Genomic DNA, 13430 nt, shown 5'->3' on the forward strand with positions numbered 1-13430 from the left:
AATTAAAATGCAATTAAATTATTACTATTTGCTTACTACTTCACTAGTTGCTTGTATGGATACATATTAAGAAACAGCAGAAAAAATACAAATTATAATCCAAACCTACACTGATTTCACTATATAATGAAAATAAAGTCAGATTTTGGGATTTACACAGGAAGCTGTAGGGGAAAGGAAATGAATGAAAAACACTAAGCTCTATGGCTGCATTATTTGGCTCCCTTAATGTAAAACTGGGCTAAGCAGGGCTAAACAGTGGCAGATGGCAACTTTATGATTCAGTGAGGGGGTCTGTGATGCAGGGAAAAACAATCCCATCTTTTCCTGTTACCGTTTTAGAGATATTTCATATTTTCCAGTGGTGTTAGCAAATAATGAAACAGTTAAACACACAATTGATTTAAAAAGTAAACTATTTTCTGCCATAAAACTCTTAAAAAAAAACCCCATACAGTCACCATGGAATGGTCCCCCATTAGCAAAACAAAAAGCAGGGGACTATGCCAGTGTTATTAACCTGAAAAGTGTTGAGAAGAAATTCACAATTTATCACAGTTTGATTAAAAAGTAATGCAAAAAAAGGCAGTGTCTGGCAATTTTATGAACATGTTGAGATACTGAGCAACATTTGTGAGTTGCTTTTTAAAGATAACCATAATCAATGAATAAGTGAGCTTGGGAATGAGTGCCACGGGCAGGATTTTAGAAATTAGAGGTCAAGCACTGCTGGAGGATTGGAAAATCAAAATTTCTTTACTTGTAAGCTTTCAAAAATAATTTCTCAGCTGCTTCCAAAACATATTTTAAATACCTGGAAATCTCATTTACAATTAAAAAGTTGTAAGCAAACCAAAACATGTTACAGAGCGGTTAAAACACAGTGGTATTTCAACATGGCCACTTTTTTTTTTACATGTTAGCAACAAAGAAAATCAAACCAAGTGCCTTAAAACATAACATCCCTGAAAACACAACAGTCTGTTTTGACATATTTATGAATAAGTCCATCTATTGCTCCTAAGCTGACTCTGAAAGTTGCTTGATGCTTCAATGAGGACACAGTGAAAGGCAGACTGTGTTGAAGCTTGGTTTCTTGGCTTGGTGAGGATTTGACCCCAGAGTGGATTTGGAAAGTCTGCTTCTTAGAAGGAGATCTGGAAGAAGATGGGCAGTTTTGCATCCCAGTCTGAGGCTTTGTTTCAGGGTTAGATGTTGGTCCAGTATCATATTCTATTAGAAGTTTTTTGAGTAGACAGGACAACTGAGGACTCAGGAGGAGCACCAGGATACCACCAGGACGGAGAACTCTAGACACAAACATTTGTTATAATAGTTGCATCTCTATCTTTCAATGCTTATTCCAATAATGGCTATGACATTTTTATCTATGCATTAATTTAGTTTTTCCTATTAAAAAAAAAACTAACTAACTAAAAAACAGAACAATAAGACAGCTTAGGATGTGTACTGATGTGCAAAGTGACTCCCAAGCTAAAAATCCACAGTGCACACACATTCACAGAGAAAACAAGTAATGTTTTCTGTTTCGCCAAACAATTCTAAAAGAAACAATTGAGACCGACAAACATAGGAACAAACCTCTCCATCTCTGTCAGGATGAGTGGCAAGTTGGCAGCCATGTCTATTCTGGAGCCAAACTTCCTGCCAAATGGCAGGTCACAGATCACAGCGTCTACAGTGGCACTGGGCACAGGCAGTACTGCACACACAGAGGAGGACAAACAAGCCTAGAGGTAATTTAATATACGACAACAGGCTTCACACTAACCTCCCACTCACTGAGTCCTATCCAAAAAATGCAGCCATGCATCCACAGTGAAAATTCAGGAGCTAAGATTCAATATTTAACTTCTCAAAGACATGAATTTGTAATATAGTTAAAATTTAATTTATAGTAATTCAATTTATAATTTAATCCTTTTTAAAAATGTGAAAATGTGAGCTACTTTATGGTGGTCGGTCTTATCAAGATATAATTCCTCTATTAAAAAAAGAAATGTACTCTAAGATACCATAAAGACTAACCTCATATAAGTAACGCCAGTCAGGTTTGATAAGACTGAACATGACATATGTGACATTCAAAGAAATGTGCACATTATAATTTTTTCATGTTTATCTATATTTTTCACATGTCTGGCTAATTTTACACATGACTAGATTCATTCATGCACACAGGGCCATCTGTCGTGCGCCTTAAAATCCACTTGTATTGCACTGGATTTACAACTGGTGCGATTTAAAAAGTTAACGTCTGTCCCTCTTTTTAAATGAGAACATTAGTTTAATACAATTAAGTAAGACATGTATTAATAATGTAATATTTAGCTTACTTTACTGCTCTTTTTGTGTGCAGCTGACCTACCCAGAGACGACGCTTTCAGCAGGTTTATTCTGTTTTCCAACTCAGCAAATGCTATGTTCTCACTGGCCTTCTGCAGCTGTGCTTCATCAATATCCACACCCAGGAAACAGGCATCCTGAAAATCCCAGAAACAGGGATTTTTAAACCTCATAAACAAACTTTTCTAAACATTTCTACACTTTAAAGATCAACAGTACATGATTTCTTTTCTGACCTTATGCTCCTGTGCAGCTTCTATTAAGATGGTCCCCACCCCACACATTGGGTCAACCACACGGAAGCCTGGCTAGAAAACAGAACACAGCATACAGCGCATACAGCTGGTTAACCACAAAAAGTATGACTGTGACTGGTTCACCACACTGAATGCCAAGTGACAGACAACTAACATCATACTAAGGGCTCTTTAAGTGGATCAGATGGGGGGTGGTAGACTAGCCAAAGTACTTTCACTTTGTAAAAACACATGCTACAGTAAAAGTTGTTACTTTAGCACATGTAATTAAGTAAATATCAAAAATCTTCCCAGCTCCAAATAGGCAAAACAAACTAAACTATCCATCCGTTTTCTACTGCTTCTCTGGAGCTGGGTCACGGGGGCAGCAGCTTAAGCAGAGAAGTCTTGACCTCTTTCTCCCCAGCCACCTCCTCCAGCTCATTTGGGGGAATGCTGAGGCATTCCCAGGCCAGCTAAGAGATGTAATCTCTCCAGTATGTTCTAGGTCTACCCCGGGGCCTCCTCCTGGTAGAACATGCCTGGAATACCTTGCCCAGGAGGCATCCTAGTCAAATTCCAAGCAGCTGTACCTCCCAAATCGTGGAAGTCCTCACCCTATCTCTAAGGGAGAGCTCAGTCACACTCATTTCCACCACTTGTATCTGCATTCTCATTCGTTCAGTGGCTACCCAGAGCTCATGGCCATAGGTGAGGTGTAGATCAACAGGGTAAACTAAAAGCTTCATTTTTACGCTCGGTGTTTACAATACACAATAGACAGATACAGAACCTACATTACAGCAGATGTAGCTCTACTCCATCTGTCAATCTCCTGCACCCCTATGTAAAACCTCTACCTGGGCCAAAAACCTTTCCCTGAGCCGGAGTGGGAACGCCACCCATTTACAGTAAAAACCACAAACAAAACTAGAGGCAAATCATTTTGCTACACAAACATAAATGGAAGAGCTCTGCTTGCATGATGTGATGATGCCTTCTTATTTGTGCACATAATAATATAACTCCGTCATGGTTTCAGAATTCATCAGCACAATTTTTAACTGGCAGAAGGAAATTTGATCACATCACTCCGATTTTGACCTCTCTACACTGGCTTCCAATTGAATTTAGGACCCTTTTACAGTCCTTTTATTGGTTTTTAAATCTCTAAATGGTCTGGCACCTGTTTATTTGTCTGACTTGTTGAAGCCCCATGTACCCACTCGTTCCCTTCGGTCAGCTGAGCAGTTGCTGCTAACTCTGTGGGTAACTGATATATATATATATATATAAAAACACCCAGCACGCCCCTGCGGGCGGTTTATCCTTCAAGCTCGGGTCCTCTACCAGAGGCCTGGGAGCTTGAGGGTCCTGCGCAGTATCTTAGCTGTTCCCAGGACTGCGCTCTTCTGGACAGAGATCTCCGATGTTTTTCCCGGGATCTGCTGGAGCCACTCGCCTAGCTTGGGAGTCACCGCACCTAGTGCTCCGATTACCACGGGGACCACCGTTACCTTCACCCTCCACATCCTCTCGAGCTCTTCTCTCAGCCCTTGGTATTTCTCCAGCTTCTCGTGTTCCTTCTTCCTGATATTGCTGTCATTGGGAACCGCTACATCGATCACTACGGCTGTCTTCTTCTGTTTGTCTACCACCACTATGTCCGGTTGGTTAGCCACCACCATTTTGTCCGTCTGTATCTGGAAGTCCCACAGGATCTTAGCTCGGTCATTCTCCACCACCCTTGGGGGCATCTCCCATTTTGACCTCGGGACTTCCAGGTTATACTCGGCACAGATGTTCCTGTACACTATGCCGGCCACTTGGTTATGGCGTTCCATGTATGCCTTGCCTGCTAGCATCTTGCACCCTGCTGTTATGTGCTGGATAGTCTCTGGGGCATCTTTACACAGCCTGCACCTGGGGTCTTGCCTGGTGTGATAGACCCCAGCCTCTATGGATCTTGTACTCAGAGCTTGTTCTTGTGCTGCCATGATTAGTGCCTCTGTGCTGTCTTTCAGTCCAGCTTTGTCCAGCCACTGGTAGGATTTCTGGATATCAGCCACCTCCTCTATCTGCCGGTGGTACATACCGTGCAGGGGCCTGTCCTTCCATGATGGTTCCTCGTCTCCCTCCTCTTTCTTGGGTTTCTGCTGCCTGAGGTATTCACTGAGCACTCGGTCAGTTGGGGCCATCTTCCCAATGTATTCTTGGATGTTCGTTGTCTCATCCTGGACTGTGGTGCTGACACTCACCAGTCCCCGGCCCCCTTCCTTCCGCTTAGCGTACAGCCTCAGGGTGCTGGACTTGGGGTGAAACCCTCCATGCATGGTCAGGAGCTTTCTTGTCTTTATGTCAGTGGCTTCTATCTCCTCCTTTGGCCAGCTTATTACCCCAGCAGGGTACCTGATCACGGGCAGGGTGTACGTGTTGATGGCCCGGATCTTGTTCTTACCATTCAGCTGACTCCTCAGGACTTGCCTGACCCTCTGCAGGTACTTGGTGGTTGCAGCCTTTCTAGCGGCCTCTTCATGGTTCCCATTTGCAATATTTCTTCATTACAGCCTTACTAGAGATTCAATGCCTTCACAACAATGTTTTGTTTTTCAAAAAAAAAAAAATATATATATATATATAAATTTTATTGCTATGTCTGGTTTTATTACTATGTGCATATTAGTATTGTACAGCACTTTGGTCTACCAGGTGTGTTTTAAAGTGCTATATAAATAAATGATGATGATGATGAGTATTCAAACCATAACCTGCAACAGGCACAGAACAGCTGTGTGTACAGTAGTATATACACCTGTATATGAGCCAGTGAGGCCATGGCCCAGGCTGTTGTAGACCTTAGTCCTGTGATTTTTATATAGCTCCGGTTAGCAAGAGGCAACCTGAAGGAAAGAAGACTCAACTTATTACTTCTTATCAAATTAATTACAGATATAATATTAAAGAGACCGGTTCATCTTAAGTCATTTGACTAAACATTTGTGGGTCTTAATGGCAAAAAGCAGTAAGCTAAACTTGTAACAGACAGAGCATATTATAAGCAGTGACAATAAAAGAACTGCATAATGTATAAGAGGTCTGTTGCTGTACTGAGACTTCGATGTATATTACTGTGTTAAATGTAAAACATCACTGTCAATAACCTGGTCAGTGGGATCCCGAGCAGGCAGTAGTCATCACTCAAATGGACATTTATCTACAGAAAAACAACAACAACAATAGATAATATTACAGCTGAAGTGCCAGAAAAGACAGGCAAGACTCTCTGCAAAGCAATTAACTACAGATGGACTATTTATATTGCAAACATTTCTATTGTAAGACAAAACTTAACTGAACTTATAATCAGTGCAATCCAACAGATTGTTTTTCAAACACAACTGATTACCTCCAACTGTGGATTCTTCAAGTCAGCCTTCCAGCCCAGCAGTCTGCTCAGACCTGCTCCAATCACTCTGCTCACCTCCTGTTTCACACAAAAGTAGAACATTTTTTTGAACATATCCACTGAATATGAATGTCTGTTTCTATGTGGATCCCAGGGATTGCACTTAGTAATATAGAGAGATTAAAAGTATATATCCTTTTAAACAATTATTGCCGCAACACCCTTTGTCTGGGTAAGTTAAACCGATAAACTATTAGAGGAGAAATGACAACTCGTATCTCTGAACATTTGTGTTAAGATAACTTATTCTTACATAAGTTGTGGTGAGTGTTGTGGTAGCATTAACATGTCGTGTTTTTCAGTGGTGGGAGAAACTAGAGCTCTTGGAGAAACCTGCTCAAAGCACTGTGAGAACTTTGAGACTTTACACTGAAGACTCATACCTACTTTAAACCCAGGTGCAGTTAATGCTAACCACTGAGCTACCATGCTGCCCCTGCACTTCATTTCTGTTAAACACCTGTAAAAAGAAGCAGAGACACAGACTTTAACATTTCCTACCTGTGCGCCCAAGCATCGTGACAGAGATCCAGAACATTTGCAGCTGATCCTGAAGGAGACCGGGATACAGGAAAGCAGCTCTGGTTTATCCTCACAGGTTGTCAGCAGTGTCTGATTTTTTTCTCCGGTGGTCTTCACTTCATATGGAGATAAACACGAGGAGACATAAATATATAAAGACTTTAACCTCAGAAGTCACTGATGTATAAGCCGTCTCAAAAATAAAATGTTGCCATTGCATTACCATTTTCCTGACTTTCTTCAGTGAAATCCTTTGCTATGTCATCCATCTTCCTGCTGCTACTTGCTCCACGGTGCTCCAGCCTGGATGCTGTGTGGTCACAAACTGGTCCTCCCCCATTGACGTATGCTCCATGTGTACAGTCGATAAACTCCTCTAACATCCCCTCTGCTTCTTCCTCTCTCGTCCTTTCTTCCTCACATGCCTTCCCCTTTTCTACAGTCTTCTCAATGCCTGTGTCCCAAGCTGCCACTTTCCTCTCCTTCTCCTCCTCCTCCTCATCTCTCTTTCTCTTCTGTGCCATTGTGGATACTCCATTTTGTCCACCACTTCTCTGTTTGTCAATCTCCTCCTTCCTCTCCCCTCCTGTACTTCTAAACTCTACAAGGCTCTTCTCCCCCTCTCTGCTCTGTTCGTCACTCCCTCTCATCTCATCCTCCCTCTTCCTTGTCACTCCCAGGGCAGGGCTTGATGTTTTGATGGTGTTTTTGCTGCCTGTCAGCTCCCCCTGCAGTCGACTCCATGTCATTACAGCACTGGTCCACTGATTCTTGTCATCCAACAGTCTGGACTGTAGCACAGAGGCTGCCTTTGCTATAAATATTACAAAAAACGCGATACAGAAGTCAGTTCAGAAGTGGTATGTAAACACTGAATGGTATTGCTTATGTTTTTGTATTAATTGTATGTATAGGTTCTTGGAGTTAGTTTGAGGCTACTACCTGTGCTGGTGTGGGCAGACAGACTCACCGGCGAGTCTTGTTTCAACAGAAGAAAGAGTCTCTCTGCACCCTTCAGGTTACTAACTCTGTTGATCTTTGCAGAAGAGCTGAATAACACTTTACCTGGAATTTGACACACCTAAATGCAAAAGTCCACATTCACATTTAAGAGCTCTTCTACATCTTTCATCAAAAAGTTAATTTTTAACCCCGTCTTATAGTAGATTAACCTTCAGAGAAAGGCCACTTTGGCTTGGTCGTAGTGATTGAACACTGATAACCACTCATGTGGATGGCCAACAGTTTCTCTACACACTGAGACAACAGCTGGCTCAGATCATGTTAACAGTTGTGATCAGAAGTTTGCATACACTCATCATGGGCAGCAATTTGGGACTGTTGATGATTTCTTTGAACTGTTCTTTTTCCATAGTGATTGTACAGCGTACATCTTTAACAACTTTAAAAAAAAAATTGGTGCACAGGATTAAATTTATTTTGTATTTTCTCTAACCCAAGCAGGTTCAAAAACGTACATACAGGCTCAAATAAATATATATTAGCCCTTCTAATATTTGATTAAATGTCCCTTAGCACTTTTGCTAGCCAACAAGCTTCTGGCATAATTCTAATTAGATATCTGCCCAGTCTTCTTGTCAGAATTAGTAGAGGTTATTTAAACTGGTTGGTTTCCTGGCATAGACCTGACTTTTAAAAAGACCCCACAAATTTCCATCAGGGTTGAGGTTAGGACTTTGGGATGGCCATTCTAGAGGCTTAATTCTATCATTCTTTATCCATTCCAAAACCAGCTTTGATGTGTGTTTGGGATCACTGTCTGGATGGAACAGCCAACCTTCAACCATGTGTCTGTTGCCAACACTTATTGAAGGAGTGTATGTACATATTTGAGGCTGTACGCATGCTTTAACCCTGTGCGGATTACATCGCGTGACAGCGACAATCACAAAATTACGTAAAGCCTGACTAAAACGTTTAAATAAAACTTTGCTGTAAATTTGAATATTTCCTATAACATAAATAAAAAAAGATTTCGTAATATCAACATTAGAAGTTAATGACTTTTTCCCCCTTTTCTTTCCACACAAAGAGCGTCCGTATATTTGTCTCTTAAAGGCTTTTAAATCATGAAGACACCGAGGTTTTTATTTTGTTTTTTGGGGGTTGGGGGGGGGGGGGGGGGGGGGTAGCTGTTAGTTGTTGCATGTAGCTAACACTCACGTCTTCAGCCGCTAGCTTCGTCTTCACCTCGTTGATTAAAAAAGCCTCCATACCGTTACCGGCCGTGCAGTAGTAACGAACCACATTCCCACCACTTCCCGGTTCATCCATGTTATAAAATGTGTCAAATCTCAACAAGCGACGCTCTCTACTAGCAACAGTCTGCTGAGTCTTGTTTGACTACGAAAGCCGCCATATTGGCTTGTTTGTTTACACCGGAAACGGAACTATGTCATTAATTGTTGCCAGTCGTTTGCCCACCAGCAGGGGTCTCTGTTGCACAGGGGAAAAAGTTATAGGTGTGTATTACATTTTTAAAATTAGAATACAAATTTAACGCCACAAACTTGAGTTTTCATATATATCTGTGAGTTTATTTGGACAACAGTATGCACATGTGGTCTGTGTATGTATACACATGAAGACTTTGACCTTTGTTCCTTACATTTATGGCATTGTTTCTATGATGACAGATATGCTACTCAGTGTCTTTTGCTCCCTGTTTTTAAATCAGATGTCACTCTCAACATAAATACCAGCTACAGCAGCCGAGCTGTTTTAGCTGAGGAAACAAAGATACATTTGCTCATTTTGTGTAAAATATTGTGAAGATGTTAAGTTACATTAGGCAGGCAGCTGCCCACATTACACTGTGACAATCACCAGTTATCTATTTTGAAAGCCTCAGCTAGAAAAAATGCAAAATGGTTTGTAAGGTTGGCCACAGGTCTGTATGTAAATGGGAGTTAGAGGATTGCTTCATATTTTGCTATGTATAATGTTAGTGTTTCTGAAAATCCCCCCAAAAATCTTTATTAACAAAGTAAACTAAAAATAGACATTATTATATTTTATAGTTTTAAAATTGGATAACAACTGACTTGAACATAATATGAAATAAAGTCTTTTTACTATGGGCACAGTGAATCCATTGATAGCTTTACTAATCTGAAAGTTACCTACCGGTATATTTTTATTTTTGTAGTTTTCCTTTTGTATATAGACAGGCTAATGCATTGCCGATTCTCTGATGTGAAGCAAGGCAGAAGAATGTACTCATAAAATGAACAGAATCATAAGAATATAACACTAAGAGCACTGCAAATGTAAGAAAAATATGCTGAAATCAAATGGTATATTATTTGAAACCTATATGAGACATTGGCACATCCATTTTTTTTCCAATTTTTTAAATGTATTTTTTCCTAATTGTCCAAATTAGTCTGTGATTGGCCTTAGTGCCCCACAAATCAAATTTATATACAACTAAATATGACTCGAAAATATGATTTAAATGGACGATTCCTCACTTGATGATGAAACATCCACTTACATACAGTGGGGCAAAAAAGTATTTAGTCAGCCACCGATTGTGCAAGTTCCCCCACCTAAAATGATGACAGAGGTCAGTAATTTGCACCAGAGGTACACTTCAACTGTGAGAGACAGAATGTGAAAAAAAAAAATCCATGAATCCACATGGTAGGATTTGTAAAGAATTTATTCGTAAATCAGGGTGGAAAATAAGTATTTGGTCAATAACAAAAATACAACTCAATACTTTGTAACATAACCTTTGTTGGCAATAACAGAGGTCAAACGTTTACTATAGGTCTTTACCAGGTTTGCACACACAGTAGCTGGTATTTTGGCCCATTCCTCCATGCAGATCTTCTCGAGAGCAGTGATGTTTTGGGGCTGTCGCCGAGCAACACGGACTTTCAACTCCCGCCACAGATTTTCTATGGGGTTGAGGTCTGGAGACTGGCTAGGCCACTCCAGGACTTTCAAATGCTTCTTACGGAGCCACTCCTTTGTTGCCCGGGCGGTGTGTTTTGGATCATTGTCATGTTGGAAGACCCAGCCTCGTTTCATCTTCAAAGTTCTCACTGATGGAAGGAGGTTTTGGCTCAAAATCTCACGATACATGGCCCCATTCATTCTGTCCTTAACACGGATCAGTCGTCCTGTCCCCTTGGCAGAAAAACAGCCCCATAGCATGATGTTTCCACCCCCATGCTTCACAGTAGGTATGGTGTTCTTGGGATGCAACTCAGTATTCTTCTTCCTCCAAACACGACGAGTGGAGTTTATACCAAAAAGTTCTACTTTGGTTTCATCTGACCACATGACATTCTCCCAATCCTCTGTTGTATCATCCATGTGCTCTCTGGCAAACTTCAGACAGGCCTGGACATGCACTGGCTTCAGCACCAGAACACGTCTGGCACTGCGGGATTTGATTCCCTGCCGTTGTAGTGTGTTACTGATGGTGACCTTTGCTACTTTGGTCCCAGCTCTCTGCAGGTCATTCACCAGGTCCCCCCGTGTGGTTCTGGGATCTTTGCTCACCGTTCTCATGATCATTTTGACCCCACAGGATGAGATCTTGCGTGGAGCCCCAGATGGAGGGAGATTATCAGTGGTCTTGTATGTCTTCCATTTTCTGATGATTGCTCCCACAGTTGATTTTTTCACACCAAGCTGCTTGCCTATTGTAGATTCACTCTTCCCAGTCTGGTGCAGGTCTACAATACTTTTCCTGGTGTCCTTCGAAAGCTCTTTGGTCTTGGCCATGGCGGAGTTTGGAGTCTGACTGTTTGAGGCTGTCTTTTATACAGATGATGAGTTCAAACAGGTGCCATTCATACAGGTAACGAGTGGGGGACAGAAAAGCTTCTTACAGAAGACGTTACAGGTCTGTGAGAGCCAGAGATTTTCCTTGTTTGAGGTGACCAAATACTTATTTTCCACCCTAATTTACGAATAAATTCTTTACAAATCCTACCATGTGGATTCATGGATTTTTTTTTCACATTCTGTCTCTCACAGTTGAAGTGTACCTCTGGTGCAAATTACTGACCTCTGTCATCATTTTAAGTGGGGGAACTTGCACAATCGGTGGTTGACTAAATACTTTTTTGCCCCACTGTATTTGCCAAGTCCTGAATTTGATGCCAGTGAACCCATCAGCGGTTGGTTTTAAAAAAAGCCCCAAAATCCCCTATGAGCAAGCACTTGGCGACAGTGGGGAGGAAAAACTCCCTCCTAATAAGGAGGAAACCTCCAACAGAACCAAGCTCAGGAAGGGGCAGCCATCTGTCGCGACCGAGTGGGCTTAAAATGTTCACTGACAACTGAGGTGTATGCAAATATGATTTTAGGACCTGAAGTTGAGGCCAATTAGGTAAAAAGAAAAATGCCGAAGCAGCCAGTTCTTCGTCTATGGTTTTATCTCTAGCAGGCTCTTAACTTCAGGACTTAACTTCAGTCCGGGGTGCAGCCTGGACTGTTTAGAGACAGACCAGACCACCTGCACAAACCAAACACTTTTTATTAAATTTTTTCTACAATCTCAGAAGGAGAGAGGCACTGAGGCACAATCTTCCGCCCCCTCGCTGTGCCCCCTCCTTCTGACAGAAACTTCCTACAGAGCAGGCATGAATGCTGCCTGAGTGGACATACACAACTCACAAGTTCCTGGCTCCCTCAGCTCCTCTGCAGAGGGTTTCCCTTTAGATGGACTGAAAATGCATAGTCAGTATTTTGAGCCATACACTTCCATACACTTTGTCCACACACTTTCAATTTTACATTTCTTCCACATGAGTTTGGGCATTCACATTACTTACACGCACCTCTGCCGCAGTACATTACCTGGAGGCGGCTGTGAGCAGGTGTCCACTGAGAGTTGAGAGGAAAACTAATAAAATCCTGCAGCAGAAGTAAGTGGTTCCATTCAATTGTCTCTATTTTTCTTATCTAGGAGATACAGAGGGAGCCTCTTTCCAAATGTTTCAACACTTACTCTAAATCCCTTTCTTATCTGTGTTTCTCTGCGTGCCTTGCGACATTCTGTCTTTTTAATCTTCCTTTTTTTCCTGTGACATTTTAATGACCCCAACATATTTAATCCCTTTACTTTATTGGATGAACAGTACTGTGCCTGCTGACTTGTGCTATAAAACCCTCAAATGTTGGCAAGCTGGTGTAACCTATCACGGTGTGATGCATGCTCACGACAAAGTGTCAAATTATGGTGAGTAAATGTGTTTTCATAACAACAGTGAGGAAGGGAATAACTTTTGATTGATGTAATATTACTTAAGGCGGCAGTGTTTATTCTAGATGAATTCATTAAGTGTGATTTGCCTACAGTTTTTTTCTTGTATGCATATTAAACAAAATTGTATCACATACATAGAAAGATTTGGGAAGTAAATGTTTGCAGTTGCTGTTGCTAAAGCCACTTCATTAAATCATAAAAGCACATCAAAGTGCCTTAGATCTAAACTTTTGTGGACTGCAGGATGGAGATTAGAGCGCCTTTGCTCAATGACACCTTCACTTAAAGTTCAAGATGGATTTACTGGGTTTAACAAGACACCCTCTCCCCCTTTTCTTTACTGCACTCCTTCTCTTTAAAGTTTAGCATGTGCCTACTTTAATCAGCCCAAACTAGGGGATGTAGCCATGTAGAAAGGAGACATTAATACTCTTTTCAACAGCCGTCATTTGCAATAATTAGCCTCGCAGCTGCTAAGTGACTATAACAGCTTCACAATATGGATGCAGCCTGCTACACCAGTCAAAGCATGATGTATTACTGTACATTAAACTTGTTTTTATTCTCCTCCACACTCCATAAATGATGG

General features: G+C 41.3%; 1 protein-coding gene across 2 annotated transcripts; it reads right to left on the minus strand.

The window, feature by feature from the left end:
* Window positions 1–737: 737 nt before the first annotated feature.
* Window positions 738–8998, minus strand: thumpd2 (THUMP domain containing 2). 2 transcript variants are annotated; one of them, XM_085477169.1, is made up of 11 exons: window positions 8776–8998; window positions 7534–7672; window positions 6815–7405; window positions 6571–6707; window positions 6010–6087; window positions 5765–5817; window positions 5416–5503; window positions 2604–2675; window positions 2390–2504; window positions 1603–1723; window positions 738–1310 (listed from the first exon to the last, which is right to left on the minus strand). In XM_085477169.1, exons 1-11 carry the CDS (start codon window positions 8884–8886, stop codon window positions 950–952), a joined length of 1866 nt encoding a protein of 621 aa, XP_085333295.1. In that variant the 5' UTR covers window positions 8887–8998; the 3' UTR covers window positions 738–949. The 2 variants fall into 2 exon arrangements, with proteins under 2 accessions (XP_085333295.1, XP_085333296.1); XM_085477170.1 differs by lacking the exon at window positions 8776–8998 and having other exon boundaries at window positions 7562–8730.
* Window positions 8999–13430: the final 4432 nt, after the last annotated feature.

The sequence above is a fragment of the Copadichromis virginalis genome, linkage group LG13 (genome assembly GCF_057382275.1).
Source record: "Copadichromis virginalis isolate Kocher_CV1m ecotype Utaka linkage group LG13, C_Virginalis_male_GT1.1, whole genome shotgun sequence".
Classification (NCBI taxonomy): Eukaryota; Metazoa; Chordata; class Actinopteri; order Cichliformes; family Cichlidae; genus Copadichromis; species Copadichromis virginalis.